This window comes from Rhineura floridana, chromosome 4 (assembly GCF_030035675.1).
Source record: "Rhineura floridana isolate rRhiFlo1 chromosome 4, rRhiFlo1.hap2, whole genome shotgun sequence".
NCBI classification, from domain to species: Eukaryota; Metazoa; Chordata; class Lepidosauria; order Squamata; family Rhineuridae; genus Rhineura; species Rhineura floridana.
Genome location: NC_084483.1, coordinates 141,892,756 through 141,912,479, shown reverse-complemented (window position 1 = coordinate 141,912,479; position 19,724 = coordinate 141,892,756). Strand labels below are relative to the sequence as shown.

The following is a 19,724-nucleotide window of genomic DNA, read 5'->3' as shown; positions in this document are numbered from 1 at the left end:
AAATCGTTCAGTTCACTGGATTGTTAGTTGCCCATCAGCCAAGTGCAGCTGGTGGCAGGCACTTGCTTCCTGACTGAGTGCGTGCGAGAGAGTGAAAAATGAAAGAATGGATGTGTTGTCTGTGTGTGTGCAGATGAGAGAAACAGAAAGGCACTGTATGTATGCGTGTGTATGGTCTGTGTGTGCGAGAGGGGGAAGGAGGAATGTATGCATGTGTGGAGTACGTGAGCCAGTGTGAGTGAGAGAGAGGAAGTGGGTATGTATGTGATTTGTGTGTGTCTGTTAGACATCTTTAAAAACCTGTGTGTGCGTCACTCACACATGACCCTTAAAAGAAGTTCTAGGTGAGAGATGGATTTTTAACATGCGTCAGCTGTGCATTGCCCTAAAAATGAGTCTAAAGGAGTTTAAAACCCAAGGATGCACACCCACAACAAAAGTTTAATTTTAAAAATAATGAAGCATTTATTTATTACAGTGAGGTAGAAAGGAGCTTGATTACAAATTAATTAATGAAAAGCAGCACATAAAGTATAAATTCATAGGTGTATTTAATCCTAATATCCTAATTCACCCACAACCCTTAGACTAAAGCTTAATCTAAGTTTTTAAAGAGATCAGTATCCCAAAAAAGAAAATGGTGGGAGCATACTCATTTGGTATGAAAACTCCAGAAGACAGTAAAGTTACCTATCCAGTGCCCTGAGGGGCTCTTGCAGCTGTGTGTATGAAAACAGAACCAGAAGTTAGTATCAGGAATTGTACACCTTAAGTCATTTCAATTCTTTTTGAAAACTCACTAGACCTTTTCTTGCAGTAAGGCAATAGAACCCTTTACCCCAAACCTCTTGATCTGATGTCCCATGCTGCAATGTTTCTTGACACGCAAGGAGTCCCATGGACAGGAGGAGGGTGTGTATGTGTACAGAGCTAAAAATTGTTCTTTTTCTAGGGTTTTGGGTCTCATAGGTATATATGGGCGAAGGACGGATATGATGAAATTGGGGAATAAAAGAGATAGGGAGGCATCTCCTCTGACTTTCTAGGGTTAGGGTTAGGGTCAAAAAGTAAAAGACTCACATTCCTTTCGGTATGGGCCTTGAGATTCCCCTTTTGCTCACAATGGCGTATCTTTCTGAAACACTGAGTAAACAAGTATTGTTCTGCTTACATATTGTGACATCTGTATCTGGCAGGAGGAAACCTGTTTGCTGAGAGGAATAAAACCTTCTGTGAAGTCTGTTGTGCCATTCCTTATCAATTCATGCCTTAGTGCAAACCCAGCATCAGGCGGTCTGGTCTTAAACTCATGTCACAAAATGAGGGGATGAATTAAAGAGAAGGTGATTCCACCATGCCTCACCATCTTGCCAAGTCCTCATGGTCCTGCCATACAATATATGAACCACAGAATAGGCTGCTATGAGCTGCCATGGTACAAAGTGGTCTGTGAGAGATGCACTTGGGCAGACAGTAAAAGTGAGAAATGTATGTGTGGTTATGTATATGGGGTGTGTGTGTGTGTGTGTGTGTGAGAGAGAGAGAGAGAGAGAGAGAGAGAGAGAGAGAGAGAGGGATGCATGTGTGTTTTTGGTCTGTGTGTGTGCTGAATGTGCACGTGTGTGAGTGTGTGGAACAGTCACTTTCTACAGTTTTCCCAGAACTGTGGCATGTTCCTTGTTGTTAGACAGCAACAGCATCATTGAACACATGGGGAAATCAGTAGCATGACCTTCACAATCAGGATCAGCAGAACAAACTTGATTTGCCACAGTAAGTATGAGGTTGTGCAGGGGGAGGGGGGAAGTATCTGATTTTGTGTTAAGCCATTTTGTTTTATGCCCTGCCCCCATGGCAGCCATTTTGTGACTAGTGCCCATAATATATATAAATTTTTAGTTTAGCAAGAAGGACTTTTGTTCAAGTAAGAATTTTGTTCATGATGATTTTGTTAATGACGACTGAACATTTTCTTCATGATTTTTGTTTTGCAGTTTCAATAGAGGATCTTAAATAAATACAAATATAAATATATTATTAAAAGTTCATCACAGATTTAGTAGAGAAGAGGGGGTGGGGGAAGAAGGACGGGTGAGAGAGGCATTTTACAGTTTATCAAGATATGAGTACTGGCACCTCATTTTTCTAAAAAAAAGCTGCTTGGCAGTGCAATTCACCGGCAGGAGCAGGGCGGTGGCGGAGAAGCTGGCAGAAAATTCTGTGGCATCCACTCCCCACTTGGAGGCCACCAGCCCAGCTGAGTGCCAGCTCCATTTGGAGCTGTGCAAGGGAGGTAGAAGGGAAGAGCTGGATCCCACGAACAGAGGAGTAAGCAGTCCCCATAGGCTGCCATTGTAATTTCTTTTACTGCACCGGCCTATTAGCTGGTGGAATTATTGTGGGGATCGGGACCCAAGGAGTGCTCCGAGAGGGAGTTAGATTAGTTCCCCCTGCAGCTCCTCCCTGGCCACACCCCTGGAACACCCTGCTTTCAGGGCTTCTGCAGGCTTTCTGTCCACCAGGCTGGCCATCCCTGGCAGATTCCCAGTGCCAACGGCAGGGTCCCGATGGCACTGCAGCAGGGGGCTTCTGCTGGCGGAGCCCAGCGGTGCCGGGATCCTGCCAGCTCAGCTGGAATTCAGCCTCCGACAGCACAGCAGAAATATGATTTGGATTACACCCTAAGACAGAATCTAGATGTTAGTTCTGTCCGTATTTTGTCAAAATCCATTAGCACTTGCTGGATGCTGACATATGCTGGGTATTAAAAGGGCACTTAAGATCCTGCACCTTAGATGTTAAGGAACACAGCAATTTTATGTTCTTTATATGAAGGAGGTTTTTTTTAATAAAAGGAAGGTTTTTTCCATATCCAGATAGACTTTGGAATACATAACATAAACGTTCTGGTATTCATCCACTTAGGGAAAACACACTGTGCTACCCATAAATAATTTCAAACAACCCATCATTTGTTGGTGACATGACAAGCTGTACTTCAGAAAAAACAGAAGGAGAAGCCTCTGAACTCCTCAAAGGAGGAGGGGGGACTCATGAGCCCAAGCCTCACTGCAACTTGTTCGCATCATGCTCAACTACACTTTTTTTGGGGGGGGGTTGCCAGCGTGATCCCCATGGGTGCCAGTGTGCCCAACCATTACCCCCTATGGCACCCACTAAAGGTCTCTGCAAATATCCCCTTAAAAACCCACAATGCACAACAGATTTTCACTCTTCCTTTTCAGTTCCTGTTTGCACTGGCTCAGCCTCTCCTTCATTGAACAGCCCCCCTGAAACATGCCCAAATTTCAGTGGCTGCCATGGACACCCATCCTCCCATTCTGTACAAAGGAGAGATGCAAAGAGCTCCTCTCAGTGAACAAGTGCAACAGTGGCTGATGTAGGTGCCTTTTGCTCTGGAGAGGGGCGGGGTGGAATGCCTGTACCATTTTGCGGCCCTCTCTTTTTTGCTATTTTAGATGCAGGGGCCATTTTATGTTAGGCAATGCCCCCCATGACAGCCACTTTGAGACTGGCACCTACAGCACTCTCTCAAAATCCCAACTGTGCCTATTGACCCAAAAAGGCTGGCGATCACTGGAACTTTAGCATAATGTCCAAAGGTGGCGGTGTTTGTGATGCTGTTTCATAATCACACCCAGACTCTGTTCATCTAGGATGAAGGAACTATGCAAGCAGTGCCTTCACCCTTTCTCCTTTCCTGGGGCTTTAGGAAGGAGAAAGGGTGAAGAACTGGGAAAGTCCAGGACATGTGCAGAAAAGCTTAGAGGGTTCAAATCAACAACTGTTTAAATGTGATAAGAAATCTGCGTTCACAGGATTGAAAAAGAACTATCTCATGTTGAAACTGTGTTGTATCAGTTCATTGTTTTGGTTGCTGATTGGCAAACATTTTTCTTTGGTTTTCATTCATTTTTTCCTGGGTTTGATTGGTACCTGAGTACGCAGGAACTCCACCTCCTCAGTAAGCATCTGTCTCTCCTTATATAGTTCATTCTGTTTGTTTAGTAATTCCACAAGCTGCTGGGCAGTTGTCTGGCAATGCTTGTCAAGTTGGTGCAACCTGCATGAAATATATAAAAAGAGGTTGCCCTGATGAGGTTGTTTCAAGAATGCAATTGGCTTAATGTTAAGCTTATGGCTTTACAGGTTCCACCACTGGGTTACTGGACTCTATTCTTAACTACATCTCATTAATACACACAGAAGAATGCCCTTTTTATCTACGAAATGGATGTTGGGTCTTGGCCTTAATACATATATGTAATCTTAAGAAAACCAGCAGAATTTTGTAGGTATTTTTGATGGGAAAGAGAGACCATTTTACTACTATATTACCTTTTTTGGCCTGAAATTTCAAACCAAAATGATTATGTGGATAAGGTTTCCTTGATTGCAAAGATCTATCAAAAGTTGTATAACCTGCCAAGGATATTGTCATACAATTGACACCGAACAGGAATTCCCAAGTGTGTTGCCAGAACACACAATTTATGAAATGTGTAAAGTCAGCAACACATGCTCCTTTAAGCATGATTTATTAAGCTTTCAATCTTCCTTTATAAATTAAAGTGTTATGTATTCAGCATACATAAAACATGTCTACAGACACGCATATCAGTAAACGTCCATGTATCCTCCCTCCCTCTCTCACACACTTACTTGTAAAAGTAAATTTAAACTTAGAAAGTTGCAGCAACATGGCCTGAGACCCTTTGGATCACCCTCCCCAATTCAACATTTTCCTGAGCAAATAGTAGTTGAATCTGGGAAAGGAACAGCTGAGTCACAAATGCAACAACTTGCCTTCCTCTCCCACCCAAGTGCTTGTATTTCTTCCAACCCTAAAGAGGCAGTTGACACAGGTGGGGAAACCAGATGCCCCCCTCAATCTTTATTTGCACAGCTGAGGCAGGAAGATAACTGGGATGTAAGCAAGGGTATAAATTGTGATTATCATACACTGTATACTAATATATAGTCGAGTCTTCCCATGCTCGTGCTTATGCAGACAAAATTACACAGAGGAGAGAAATGCTGACAGACTTTGCAGATGCTTAAAAAATTTTAAGGGAAAAAAGCCTAAGGGGGCAGAAAACCCAACCCCTAAACAGTCCCATAATAACTCAATGGCATGGAATATTGAATAGATATCAATGCAGAAATCAATGTAGCAGGGACTGGGCATAGGTGTGCCCAGATTAGGGATGGGGTTTGCTGCATGGTGACGATCCGCATGCATTTTGAGAATCTGTCGTTTCTTTACCAGTCTGTATTTGTTTTGCTTCCGCTTTCTCTAGCTCTTGCCAATTTGATCTGCTGCATGAGGGTGATTTGATCCGCAAGGGGTTTTTTTTGGTTTGCAAAAATTACACAATTGTTTTTGTAAATACTTTGGGCAGCGGAGAAAAACTTTGCGTAAATTTTAGGTCACTGAATGAATGTGAATGAATGATCACAGTGTTCCACTTGGTTTTTTTTGGTCACACAGTGACACACACACACACATTGCGACACACAGTGAAAGAGAGACAGCCCTTGGTTAGCTCAAGACAGCAGCAACGAAAGAGGGGAGGGGAGGGGCAAGGTGGGTAGTGTGGATCAGTCTCATCATTGTAATGTTTCCCATGCAAGAAATTCAGAATGCTCTGAGATTACTTGTTTGAAAAACATGAAACTGCAGGATGATTGACAATTAACACTGAAGACATATATAGCCAATTTTTTTTTGCATTATATTGCGATAATAATGATTTTTTTCGTAATACATAATGGACAAATGGAAATCCTATGGCTGACACATCTTAATTACAAAAAAACCCCCATAAAATAGGGGGAGGATTTGGGGGGGAAAAAGCTTGCCGACTGCAGTCATGGCTGCAAAATCTGTGCTGCTCCAAAGGGATAGCGAACTAGTGAATTCAGGCGAGATCCAGTACCAGGTTCAATTTTTTGGATATTCTCCCCCATCCCTAGCCCAGACACATATACACACAAAAAAATACACAAATAGAGACACCTCTCCCCCCCACAAAAGCCCAATAGTGGCCCAGTTATGATCAGTGCGCACTGCATACTGATTGATGGCTGGGTGGGGGGTGGGAGACAAGTGGAACGGCACTGGAATAGTGTGGTTGGAACTCTGACCAGATGCACTCCACGTTGCAACGTGTTATTGCAGGGCTCTTCAAAAATGTAGTGGGTTTTTTTTCAAGTGCTTTCCAATTTTTACTTTTACATGTTTCCTTCTAATTCTCCACCATCACCACATCCTCTTCCATAGCTCACGACTCTATTGTAAAATCAGTAAATATATGACATGTCACAACACACACACACACACACACACACACACACACACACACACACACACAATGAGGCCAGGATTGAGATGCTAAGCCAGAAAAGACCAGATGATTACACTATGCATCATTCCATTACCATCGGATTACGCATGCAATGGATTTCTGCTGTATTCTGCAAAGCTGTATGTGCTAAAGCAGTGAGACTGAATTACAGCAACTGGCAGCAGCTAAATCACCAAATCCAATATCCACACTGCACTTACTGGCACACATCTTAATTAGGTTTTAATATAAGTAATCTGATAACTACTCCTGGCCGGCTATAGCTGAACTGTCAGCACTGAACGCTTTGTTATTTAGCTATTCTTCCCATATACGGTGGCAGCCTCCCTACTGACCCTTGTCAAAGAACCCCATCTGCTGGTTACCACGGTAACTGAAAGAGACCAATTGAGCTGAACAGAAAGACTCAGAAGAAAGTCTGCAGCCAAAGGAATTCTGCAGAAAGGCGATAACTCACTTAGGAAAAGGGAGCCCACATCTTGATATTAAGGCTTGCAGGGGTAATACAGCTGCATGACTTTGCAGGCAACAAGCCTCACAGCAGATGAGATAAATGCTGGAGACAATAGCTCCCCATCCCACGGGGTTTAAGGTACTTTGAAAGTAGAAGGAATCATTGTTCAAACATTCATTGCACCCTCATCTGTGGTTAGCAGGTCTTCCTGGGTTTTGTAGTGTTTGAAAACCTGCACCCCGTTTCCCAAGGGCAACAAATAATGAGATTTAAAAAGTATACATAGCATGATCCTCTAAAACCACTTCAGGAATTCCTTTGGCAGGTCTGTTGGAATTACATTCAAGGGAGACGCTTCACAGATCACAGTGCAAATGTTCACATTACTATTATGTCAGTTTGAGGCCAAATCCCAGGAGTGGTGTACTCCTGGGTAGAAGGATCTCAACACGCCTTGGCCCCAAGAAAGATGGCAAGGCTTAGGCTTCCATCCCAACTATCAGCTGAGGTGGGGTCTCAGAGCTTGCCCACACTCCAGTCAACCGTGAAGTATGCCTGCAACCGTACTGGACTGATAGCCCCTTAAAAACCTGAGGAGTACTTAAGGAATAGGTTTATGTAGGATGTATGGATCCTCTATTCTTGCTGGAATATTCTTGTATAAAATAAATTTCTTTTCTCCTATCTCACCTTCCCTTTTTCTTCTTCTGTCCTTCCATATCATAAAATCCTAGTACTGTGGTGGTTGCAATTGGCTTGAGGGAAAACTATAGTGTTCTTTGCTGGATAATTCCAATTCCAGGAAGAAGCCAGCCTCCCTGACCTCTAAAAACTCAAGTAAATCACTAAATCATTCAGCATTTTTAAAGCACAAAGGCCCTTACAGTCTGCATTCCATTCATTCTTTTCATACACCTGACATTCCAAAATTACCCAAGATGTGTTACAACTTAGGGTTTCACACATTACTGTTGTTCTATTTGGAGATCTCTCCGTGTAGAAAAATATAAGTGTACTGGGATGTGTGAAACACAGCATGTTTTTGGCACTGCAGATTCATGGATGGGCAACTGAGGTATGCAGAAGCAATCCAACCTGAGCAGGAAAAATAGTTGTGCTTGACTTTACAGTAAATGACAAAAATATTATTTTTGTATAGGAAAATGGTAATGTGTGAAGTTAACACATTGATTCAATGAAATCCTAACTGTGTGTGTGCAGGGCCAATAGGTTCAGATATATCTACCACTTTGTGCTGGTGTGTGGATATGCACCCATCCAAGTGTCATCTTCATTTGACAACTGCAGCATGTTGTGATGACTTGTATGTATGTATGAGCCATTTTGAGTCAAACACTACAGAGAGCACTTTAATATCACCTTACTCAGACATAATGAGATAAGTTCACAAATTCAGCTGCTGGTCATCAAGCTATGTATAAGTAAATGTGAAATAGCCCTGTATCCTTGCATGTTAAGATAGCCCACAGCAATGTTTAAATGTTTAAACTGATAAAATGTCTGTTAGTTGAACAGAACTAAGGCTGCATAGTTTGCACAAATATCTGTGAGTAAGCTGCATGAAATATAGTGGGGCTTACATTTAAGGAAACATGCATAAGTAACTCTAAGTACTACATTTAATTTAATTACAGTCAATGTAAGCCTGGCTGCAAATTTCCTCACATACGATAGACAAGAGGAATATTTAGCCATCATAGTTCTTTCTACTGTACTTTCTATTTGTACTTAGAAAAATGCATAGAACATCTGGATGACACTGGTAAAACAAAAACAAACTAAATCCAACTAAAAATTGAAAAAGAAAACCCATCATATTAACCTATGCTGGGGTTTCCTGAACATCATCATAAATAGGGCTAGTCATATTGCTGTGTCCTATGCCTACCTATATTTCTGCACTGTGGTTTCCTCACAAACTAGTATTTAGCTATCTTCACAATGGATACAAATGTCAGTTTCCAGGACCTCATCAGACCAAGATACTGTATGTAACTAGGACTGGGCTATGAAAGCAAAGAGTTGGGGCTAGGTAGAGGTAGCCAGGAGCTAGCTCTGTTCTCAATGACTCCCACTGAGTTAAATGGAGCAAAGTCAACAGGCAGGCTGGGGCTCAGATGAGATGGGACAAAACTCAACCCTTACTATAGTGGAGTCATTAGCAACTGTGGATGACTTAAGCTGTAGTTCAGATATTGACAGGAGAAAAATGGGGAATGAATGTTGGAGGAGGAAAATACTCTCAAAAGAAATCAGGAATTTTTTTTAAAAAGCCATCATAAACACTAGCAGAATTAAGTTTATTCTTCCATTCCCTCTGCCCCTCAACAGGTCCTAGAAAGTCAGAGACAACAGGCACCAGTGGGAAGTGCTTGGTGCTCTCAGTTTCTGCCTAACACATATATTTAAGAATAGCATAAAACATACATTTAATAGAAAGTATTCAACTGGTTCCCCCCCCCCATAGACTCTTCTTTCTTCTCATCCAGCCTTGGCTTTTGCTGACTCCAAGGTGGCAATCGTTACCTCCACCTCCAAAGAAAAACCAGGCTGATGCCAGGAACGGGAGAGCCTGTGTGTGCATGCACCCATGCAGATTAACAGGTTAATAATAATAATAATAATAAGGAGAAGAAGAAGAAAATATTTTCTTCATCATCATCACTATCAAGGAACAGAGAGAAAGGGTATAAGAAAGGGAAGCTGTTATAGCAAGAAGAGGCAAATGTAAAAGGAGAAGGCAGGAGGGAAGAAAGAAAGTGACCGTTTGGGGTGAGAGAAGAGGGTACAAATTAAGTATGAAAGAAGAGGAGAAGAAACGACAGGAGATGAATAAAAATACTTTGCAAGGCATATGTATGTGTGTGTCGGAGGGAATATAAAATAAAAAGCCTTCTCCACTTCGAGGCTCTGGATCAGCAAATATCTGCCTAAAATGGGAAGGCTGAGTCACTCACGATACCTCCAAAGCATGTCTGTATTTAACTTGTGGAGAGCTGAAGTGTGGAACTCCCTACCATAAGGAAATAGCTATTTACCTCAGCTAAAAGAATTTAGCCATTTCCAACTTCCAGATTACACATCAATAGACAAGGATGTCAGTTGCTGCCAGCTGAGTACATCAAACATCACCCCCATTTACTGCCATTTTGTTACTGGTGGTCCAGTTTCAAACATTTAAACAACCTGGGGAGCCTCGGGCCCTGATTTATGGACAACTTCCCCAGTAGTTTCATGCAGTTTCAGTGCAAATCACTTCATGGTCTGGAGCAAGGTGTGCTCCCATGGCTCATCAGCTAACTCTAAAGGAAACCATGAATTTGTGTATTTAAAGATGTTTTAATATGTTTTAAAGTCTTTTGTTTTTAAGATGTTTTAAAGTGTTTTTGTTGGCTGCCCTTGGCTCCTTAGAGGAAGAATGGCAGGATATAAATTTTAATAAAACAAATAAATAAATCCCCACCACACATCTTTACTATTTCATGCAGACATATAATTTTGGCTGCTTTTACCATGTATTTCCATCTTCCTCATTTTCCTCCACATTTCTGAAGCATCAAAGCTTTTCCTACCTTCTAGCATGAAGCTAAGAATGCCAATCACTATGCTAATTCAGTACTGAGCTAGGAAGTTGTCTGCAGCAAGCTGCCCAATCCATACTCTTTTCCTCAGAAACATTTTGCCTTTAAAAAGAGCCTCCCAGCATGGGCTTCATAAGAAGTGACACATAGCAGACAGTGCATGTGGTGTTTGAGCATGCTGAGCACAACCAAGAGAGGATTCTTTACTCGGTTTTTGATGGCATGTGCAGAGTGTATATGGGAGGCCTGAAGAGACATCAGGCATTTCAAGAAATTTAGAAAACAATGTTGACAAATGTATCAGCTTGTTAACTCTATTCATTTGTTGGTCACTGTTTCCATTAAAAAACAACACTATCATTCTTCATTTTTAATATATGTAGTTTTTTTTAAAAAAAATTACAGAATTCCTTTGGATCCAATCCTGAAGCCTTAAGATGCCAAATTCTAGATGAAGACTGAAAGGACTGCTGTGAAGAGCAAAAACAACCCATTCATTTATGAGTTGCACAATTTGCCCTCTGATGCAGACGCATCATAACAAGCCTTACTTTTTTAATCAATTGATTTTACAAGAGCAGGAAAGGAAGATTCATGCAGAATTAAGAAAGTACAAGGCAAAAACTAATAATTAATTTTTGTTCCTAAAGGTGCTTGATGTGATGAGATTTTTTTAAAAAAAAGGAATTAAGTATTCTGTGTATTTGCTTTACTGATTTTCTGGGAGACAAGTAAAAAAGCCACACTGCACATGTTGCTCATGGTAAGATAAGTGAATTTAGACATTAGCAAGAAGTGCAAGAAGCAGAAGAACAAGCCAGACATTTATCGGCTTCTTCAGGCTTATAATATTCAAACGTACAATATTGAATGAAGCCTTCTGTATTATTGATACAGGTTTGCTAATACGGCGGTAGCATGCGATCACGTGGCATCTCGGTTCTTTTACTTTTGGCGCAAACGGGCACCATTTTTTCTCTTGTTATTTTAGGTGTTGTATTTTTCCCCATTTACCTTTGTTTATTTTTGGTGCAGATGGGCACCATTTTTTCTCCCTTCATTCTTTTAGGGGTTGTTTCCCCTGTTTAGCTGAGGAGGGCCACACGGGGTGCACCCCCACCTCGTGGCTACAGCCAGTCTGGCTTCCGGGATCCTTCCCCCCACAGCCACGCCGTGTTCTGTGGTGGGTGGCTGCACAGCCGCCCCCCTTGCAGCTTCTGCCACTACCTTTCGCCACTACCCTGAGTCAGGGCTGGCTGATCTAAACTGTGCTGCGATCAGCTGCTCAGCGTGGTCAGCTGTTGGGCAGTCGCGTGGCTACCCCCCCCCCGGTTGCCATCACAGGCTTTTACTGCTCTGATTTTTCCTTTAAAAAGGGGGGGGAAAGGCTGACCTTTACCTGCTGGGTCGGCGGCAGCAGTGAGCTTGAAGGTTGCGGCAGCAGCTTCAACTCGTGTCCCGCTTAACCACGGCATCCCACTTGCCTCACTTTGGTGGTGCCTTTTCCCTTTGGCTGCTACTGTGGCCACTAGGATCTTGCAGTGGCAGCTCCCTGCTGTTGCTCCTGTGGCATGTTTGGTTCTCGCGGCGGTGGCTCTTTTCCTCTCATCCTTTACCCTCCCAGGAGGCTGTCTCCTCCACCGTGATGGCCACCGTTGTGTTCGTTTGAGCTATTTTCTTTTCAACTCCGTGACAGCAGCCATTTTGTTTTTGAATTTTCCCGCCTTTTTCACCACCATTTTGACAGAGTTCTGCTTTCCAGCAATTTCCGCTTTAAGGCGGGGCTCTGGTCCCTAACCTGCCGTATAAGTGGGGCCCTACTGTATTTGTTCTATTCTTCAGTTTGCAAAACCCCAGGGGCAGCTAACAAATGGAAAATAAAACAACGTAAACACTTAAAAGTTAGCAATGTTTAAAGTATAGGGAAATGAAAAGGTCTTTGCCTGGTACCACTCTCCACAGGCAGAATGCTATTGCTGAAAAAGATCTCTCCCTGGTTTCTACCCACCTTACTTCCGATGGTGGGAGCAAGAGAAGAAAAGTGTCAGATCTAGATTTCAACAAACAAGCAGATTGATACAGGAAAAGACAACTCACCAGATACTTGGGTCTTAAGCTAGGTAGGGCTTTAAAAGGTAAGCACTAGCACTTTGAATCAAGCCTAGAATCAAACAGGAAACCAGTGGCACTCTTCAAAAAGAACTGTGATGTGAGCCCATCTCCTAGTACATGTTAGTTCAAAGCAGGTCCTAGAATGCTAACTGTAGCTTCTGGACAGTCTTCTAAGGGAGCCCTACAGTGCAGTACTTTTGTGATTGCAAGTTGTTTTTAAATTGTTTTTAAGAATGTATTTTAAATTGTTGTAATCTGTCCTGGGACCTCAGGGTGAAGGGCAGGTAATCATCATCATCAACAGCAACATGATCATCAGTAGTGTAGTGGCAAATTGAGAAGTGCAGGGTCCCTTTGTGAATCATGCCATGCCTCCCACTGCCACCCCTTCTAAGGTTATACCACTGACACTATTAGGGCCTGCATAATTCACTTGGAAAGCTACAGCAATAAAGAAAAAAATACCCATGATGTCGTATGGAAGCTTCACCCTCTCATCTCGGTCCTCATGGATGGATCCCTTCCCATTTGATTCACCAGCACACATGGATTAACCAACCCCCTTGCACACTCCCTTAGCCCCAAAATTACCCCTTGGCCTTCCACAAGATAGTCACCTCAACCCCCCCCAAACAACACGGTCAAGTAGTGTGCTCTGCAAGCACTTCACAACCTGCATTTGTGTAATTGCATATAGACAGCAAACAGGAGTTTTGTCAAGTCTCTGACAAGCCACCTTGCATGGCTGATAGGCTTTTTTGGTCACAGACTTCATAGGCCGGCCGGCCTTTGTCAGATGAGAGTACTACAGGCAACTTTTCTTTTTCTTTTTTGGAGACAACTCTTACTCAGTATATTAAAGAAAGAAGTTAAGCAAGTCTAGGGAGAGAGATAGGAAGACAGGAAACTGCCTTATACTGAGTCAGACCTGGGTCCATCTTGCTCAGTATTGTCTACACTGACTGGCAGCAGCAATCCAGGGTTTCAGGCAAGCGTCTCTTCCAGCCCTACCTGGAGATACCAGGAATTCAACCTGGGATCTTCTGCATGGAAAACAGATGCTCTGCCACTGAGCTATGACCCTTCCCCATTTAAAGCCTTTTTTCATCAAGGAGTTTTTTAAAAAGCATGTTGTGGTTTTAGAAGCTCATTTGTGGAAAGATCCTTCCATGCCTTCTCCACCCCACAGCTATGTCCCCAGAATAATAAAATGACCTTAACTCACACGAATCATTTAACTATCATTCTTTAACTACAGTAGGGCCTTGCTTTCCGGCATTCCGCATTCCACTGATGCGGCAGCTTTCAATCAGGGGAAATTCCCCGTTTTAAAGCCGATTTTGCCGTTTTGTGGCATTTTGCAGCATTTTCGCACGACACAACCCATTCAAGTCAATGGGTTCCGCTTTATGGCGATTTCTGCTTTAGGGCGGGGGCCTGGTCCCTAACCCGCCGTATAAGTGGGGCTCTACTGTATCATTCTTCTTATCTCTAATCTTGTCATACAATCCAGCCAAAGAAATTAACAACCTATTTTATCAATCTGCTATAGTGTCATGCAACTCAATCATATGCATGTTTACTCATAAGCAAGCCCCACTGTGGTCAATGAAGCTTACTCCCAAGTAAACCAAGTTAGCTTTAACATGTTGGTGTTGCTGCCTTCCTAGTTGAGAAAATTGCTTCCTTGTTCTCTCCTCCCACAGCAGCAGCATCCATTCCCCACAGGGAGCAGAATAAAGCTGCAATCCAATACATGTCTACTCAAAGGTAAGCTCCACTGGGTTCAATGGAACTTATTCCCAGGTAAGTGTGTATTGGATTACAGCCTAAGTTTGTTAACAAGAGAGAGAATGAGAGAGAGAGACCAATTTTATCTGGACAGAGTTTGACAGAGAAGGAAAGATGTTGCTTTGAATTATCTGTCACTCATATAACAAACCGAGGTAACGATTTTCCTTCTGCATTTGCAAATTATAATGCTTTGTGTCAGGAATACTTTCAGGTGCATGGGGGGAAGGGAATTGGAAGGGGGAGAAGGCAGGAAGATCTCACAAACGTCTAAAGCCCCATTTTTAAGAGAGAGAGAGAAAGGGCACAATTCTTCATCCTTTTCGAATGCTTTGCAACTAATGTGCCCCTCCTCCTCTTCAGAAACCTGAACTGATCCATCACCTCTGGGAGGGGGTTAAAAACCCAAGAAGCAAGCACCGCATCCAATTCCTTCCTAGGCTGGGTGATTTGTAGTCAAAATAGTCATTCCTGGGGTCACAACTCCCCTTGTATAAACTCCTTCTCTCACCCTCCCTCATCCTCACCATCATTCTCCCGTGTAAACTTCTCTCAAGTGCAGAGTCCCTTCATGCCACCTCCCTCACATACACACACACAATGGGCTGCTACAGATGTGCCACCCCACCCGCTACCACAGAAAAGGAGGAGGCAGGAGCCCCCCACACACACATCCACACAGTGGAGGCTGCAGCAATATCCTTCCCAAGAGTGCTAGCCAAGGAAGTAGGAAGTGGAAGAGCCACACTGAAGAGCAAGAGACAGGCTGCGGGCTGGGGTGGGCAAATATCTGTTTAATTCCAACCATCCCCCCAGGAATTAAGCAGATTTTTCACTGGCTTCTGCTGGCAGTCTGTCTCTTGCCCCACTAGGGTTGCTAGGTCAGAAGCATCCCAAACCCTGAGATTTTAGGGGCAGGCCCGAGTGATGTCATGGGGGCAGGCTCGAATAATGTCATGGGGCGGGCCCGAGTGATGTCATTAAGCATAATACATTAAGCATCAATCACAGTTGCTTGGAGTATACAATTTTTAAAAAATCTGATTGGAAATTAACATAGAAATCTTAGCTAAAAGATGCAGCCTGGGTAGGGAACATTTAATCTAGCCTACCTGCTTTCGGCAAGAAGGGTTTAAGTGCCTTCAAGCCAGGCCAGTCACCAGAAGGCCACTGTAGGGAGAAAGGAGCCTAGTGTCATGGAGATGTTAAATGGGAGCATTCGGGAATAAAGATAAATACCTCTGAAGGCTTCAATTCTAAACACACTTACTAAGGGACTAAGCCCCATAGAACTCAACAGGACTTACTTCTGAGTAGATATAGTTTGGATTGTGCTGTTGGTAAAGCTTGACTAGGGATCCTCTGCAAAGACATCCATAACAAAGCAGGGTTGGCAACCCCCTGCCTGGAATGCCCTGCCCTTATCTTTTAATGTGGCTGTTCCAAACTTCTTTACAGATTTGACCCTTCACTTCAGAAAGAGGTCTGAGAGATGAATAAGAGTAAGAAGATTCTCTACCCTTTCTGTCTACCTTGTGGACTGCTATAAACTTGCTTTGATAGCCAACCCAATTCCAGTGAGTAATAATTGACAGAGAGAAAACACGCATGGTTTGGTCTACCTTCATAGGCAGCAGCTTGGGAACAACAACTGCAGCCACACTTTCAAATATGTGAATTCTCTTTTACCACTATTGGGCAAGAAGCAAACTGCCATGCAACCAACAAGGTGCATCATCAGTGGGTTTTAGGGGGCTGAGCTGAGCACATGCAACCACTGCTGTTGCTTCTATGGCTGTAAGGGAGTGAGGTTAAAGGTAAATGAAATGCAAACAGAAAATGAAAAAAGAAAAGACAGTGATGCTTTCCTAAATGCAATACCATACCAAACACAACAAGATTCCTATGGATAAGGCAGACAACTTAGCATCCTAAAACCAGTCAGGATTCATAACCAAAAACCAAAACTAAAAAATCCTGGCATTCAGTCAGTTAATTCAGAATGCTGCGGCATGATTGCTTACATGAGTGAGATCCTATCAGCACATAATACCTCTGCTCTGAAATTGCATTGGTTGCTGATTTGCTACCAGGCCAAGTTCAAGCTGTGCTTTCCATGTTATGGGTACTTATTCTGCTCTTGTAAGAAATCAGTCCTGTAAAGTGGCAGCATTTTGGATACTCTGTTCATGGGGCTTTTGTGGTAAGAAGTATTCAGAGGTGGTTTACCATTGCCTTCCTCTGACTTTGGACATATATCATACTTTGGACACATAATGAGAAGATATGATTCACTAGAAAAGACAATACAGAAAAACAGAACTGAGTAGAAAAAGAGGAAGACCAAACAAGAGATGGATTGATTCCATAAAGGAAGCCACAGACCTGAATTTACAAGATCTGAGCAAGGTGGTTCATGACAGATGCTCTTGGAGGTCACTGATTCATAGGGTCACCATAAGTCAAAATCGTCTTGAAGGCACATAACAACAACAACAAAGTGGCAGCATCAGTGCAGGTGCCAGGCTATTTTGCACCCTAGGCAAGGCTAACTACCTGCACCCCCCCAAAAAATTGCTAACTTCAATTTTCAAAAACATATGTCTTGTAGAAAAAATGAAAAGCACAAAACTTGAAACTGCTAAATTTATTTTAAATTGCAAGAATAAGTAATACAACAATCTTTGATTATCTTTCTCAAATACAAAAGAAAATGTTTTAGCACACAAATAATTTTGAATAATCTTGTGAATTGTGATGTTAAAATTTAAGTCTCTTAAAAGATTCAATTTCAGACACATCAAAATCTCACTTTGCGTGCCTTTTCCTTTGCAAATTTTGTCACCAATTCCTTCAGGTCAAGTACTGATGCTTGGGCATGTTCAATTGATATAGTTGCCAAGCCAACTAGTCTCTTTTGCAACATTGTTGAGCATATGTAAGTTTTTATAAGTTTGAGCTTTGAGAAACTGCGTTCACCACTTGCCACTGACACTGGAAGTGTGAGAAGGATCCTTAGAGCAACAGAAACATTAGGCACATTATCCAGGAGTTTTTGTTGTAGTATGAAGAGAAATACTCCTTGTGGTGGCATAGACTTTGGAAGTCTTCAGGCTATTGCTATAAGTTCACAGCACAGATCTTCAGCATCAATATCTTTGTTTCCATTGAGCATCAATTATTTTTCCAAATTCTTGCACATCTTCAGTAGATTTTTTGTTGATACTGTATAATATATCATACAGGAAGCCAAATAGGGAATTATATTGTTGTAGCTGTTGGAATCTCTCTTCAACAGATTGTATGGCCATGTCGAAGACAGCATAGTAGGAACCTACTTTGAATTTCTGCTTTGGATCTTGCAGTGCCTCTTCTTGGGCCTCATACTCAAACTGCCGTTTCTTTCTCCTTTTTCTAACGTGTTCTGTCTCAAAGTTTGGTAGTATTTCTAGCTCCTTTGCAATCTCAGTAGCATCCATCAAAACTTGTTGAAAACCCTCATCACACCTGCAGCCCACAAGGTAATTCCTGGTCACTTGCAATTGGCTTGTAGCTGAATTTAAATCAGTTTCCTTATTTTGTAGTAGCTTGCTTGTAAGATTGACTTCAAAAAGGATGTTGTACCATGTAAAGGGATACCACAAACTTGAACTTACAAATTGCATCAACAAGGGCCTTAGCTTCAATTCGGGAAGTATTTCCAGATAAACCTTTTAGGCTTGTGTCATCCAAGATCTCTATTAAAGCATCATATATATTACCAAGATGATATCTCAGTGGTTTCAAAGCATCAATCCGACTCTCCCATCTTGTTTCGCTCAATGGCTTAACAGTTATGCCTAAGTCTAATACATGACTAGTTGGAATTTGTCAACGCTGAGTCGATGCAGAGAAATAATTATAGATCTGTTGAACCAAACTGAAGAAACTAGTTGCTTCCAGACAACACTTAGAGGTATCATTGACTACCAAATTTAAAGAGTGTGCATTGCAGGGCACAAAAAAGGCACGTGGGTTTATGTCCAGGACTCTCTTTTGTACGCCATTTTCTTTGCCTTTCATGTTACTCCCATTATCATAACCTTGACCATGCAGATTCTCAATTGGTAATCCCATTTGCTCAAGCTGTCCAAGAAGAGTTTCTGTCATAAAGGCATCTGTAGTCTCCTTGAGTGGAACAAATCCCAAGAAATGTTCTCTTATGATAACCTCAGGCTCAGACATCTCATTAACTGATGGTTTGATTACATCAACATAACGTCCAATCATTGTCATTTGTTCAATATGACTAACATCAGGTGTGCAGTCCAGAATAATTGAGTAGCATAATGGGGAATTTTATATATCCACATATATAAACATAGATATTAGACAATATGTTTTAAAATCAAAAGGAACCAAGCAAAAATCCAGAGGCCCTAAAAGGCAGCGGTCACAGGGACCTTCTGTTTCTTTGCCAAGACCCGGCTGATGCATGACTGACAGAATATTAATTACCCTATTGTTTGGAATCAAGGAGCGTTTAAATTGTGAGAAAAGCTGTGATTGATGTAATAAGTAGGAAGTGCCAATATTTGATTCTTGGGTAAAGTTATAATGCCACCTAGGGGAAAAATCTGTAATAATTATTAAATGTTTAATGAAAAGCAATAGTGAGATTTTATAATGGTTTTAAAACAACTCCGTATTTACAACTTTATAAGTGTGTTTTCATTTAGAAAAAAGGTGGTGGTTTCATTAAGAAAAAGGGGTGGCCTGCCTCCTCTATATATTTCTGAGGCTGAAAGATACTAGTTAACCAGAGTCACCCAGTTTTCCTTTGTCTGTGTGGTTTCACAATGTAGCTCAGGGGTTTACACGAAATCCTCTATGAGTTGTGTATTTCATAAGTAAGGAAATTGGATTTCTGAGAAAGTATAAGAACATATAAGACCCCTATAGCTATTAAAATCCTGTGATGCTCATGAGATTTCAGTTACCCTGAGTTGAGGTAAAACCCAAGCAGGTGTACCTGGTCAGCCTGAAAGGGAGGGGTTAGAGGAGCTAGGAGTTGCTATAACAGATCCCGTTAAACAGGTTTAATAGTTGAGGGGGGCAGCTGTCGTTTTGGTGTATGTCTTTTCAGATTGTAAACCTGGGGACAGGGACTGTCTTTTTTAAAATTTATTTTCTAGCTCTAAACAATTCTATTTTTTAATTTATGCTCTAGCTCTAATCTTCAATACCTCAGCCACAACAGAGGACACAACAGAGAATGTTTGGAAAAGGAGATTCCTGGAATGTTTGGCTATTTTCAAACTTAATTTTTTAAAAAAGTTTTCCATATTTGCACTATTTTGTGACCCTGTCTCTTTTTCCTTTCAGATGTGGCAGCCA

General features: G+C 42.0%; 1 protein-coding gene across 1 annotated transcript in view; it reads right to left on the bottom strand.

The window, feature by feature from the left end:
* Positions 1-19,724, bottom strand: part of SDCCAG8 (SHH signaling and ciliogenesis regulator SDCCAG8) — a 231,828-nt gene that overhangs the window by 8,412 nt on the left and 203,692 nt on the right. The window contains exon 17 of the mRNA XM_061626111.1: positions 3,958-4,084. Coding sequence (XP_061482095.1) covers positions 3,958-4,084 — 127 coding nt within the window. The remainder of the gene's footprint in view (positions 1-3,957; positions 4,085-19,724) is intronic.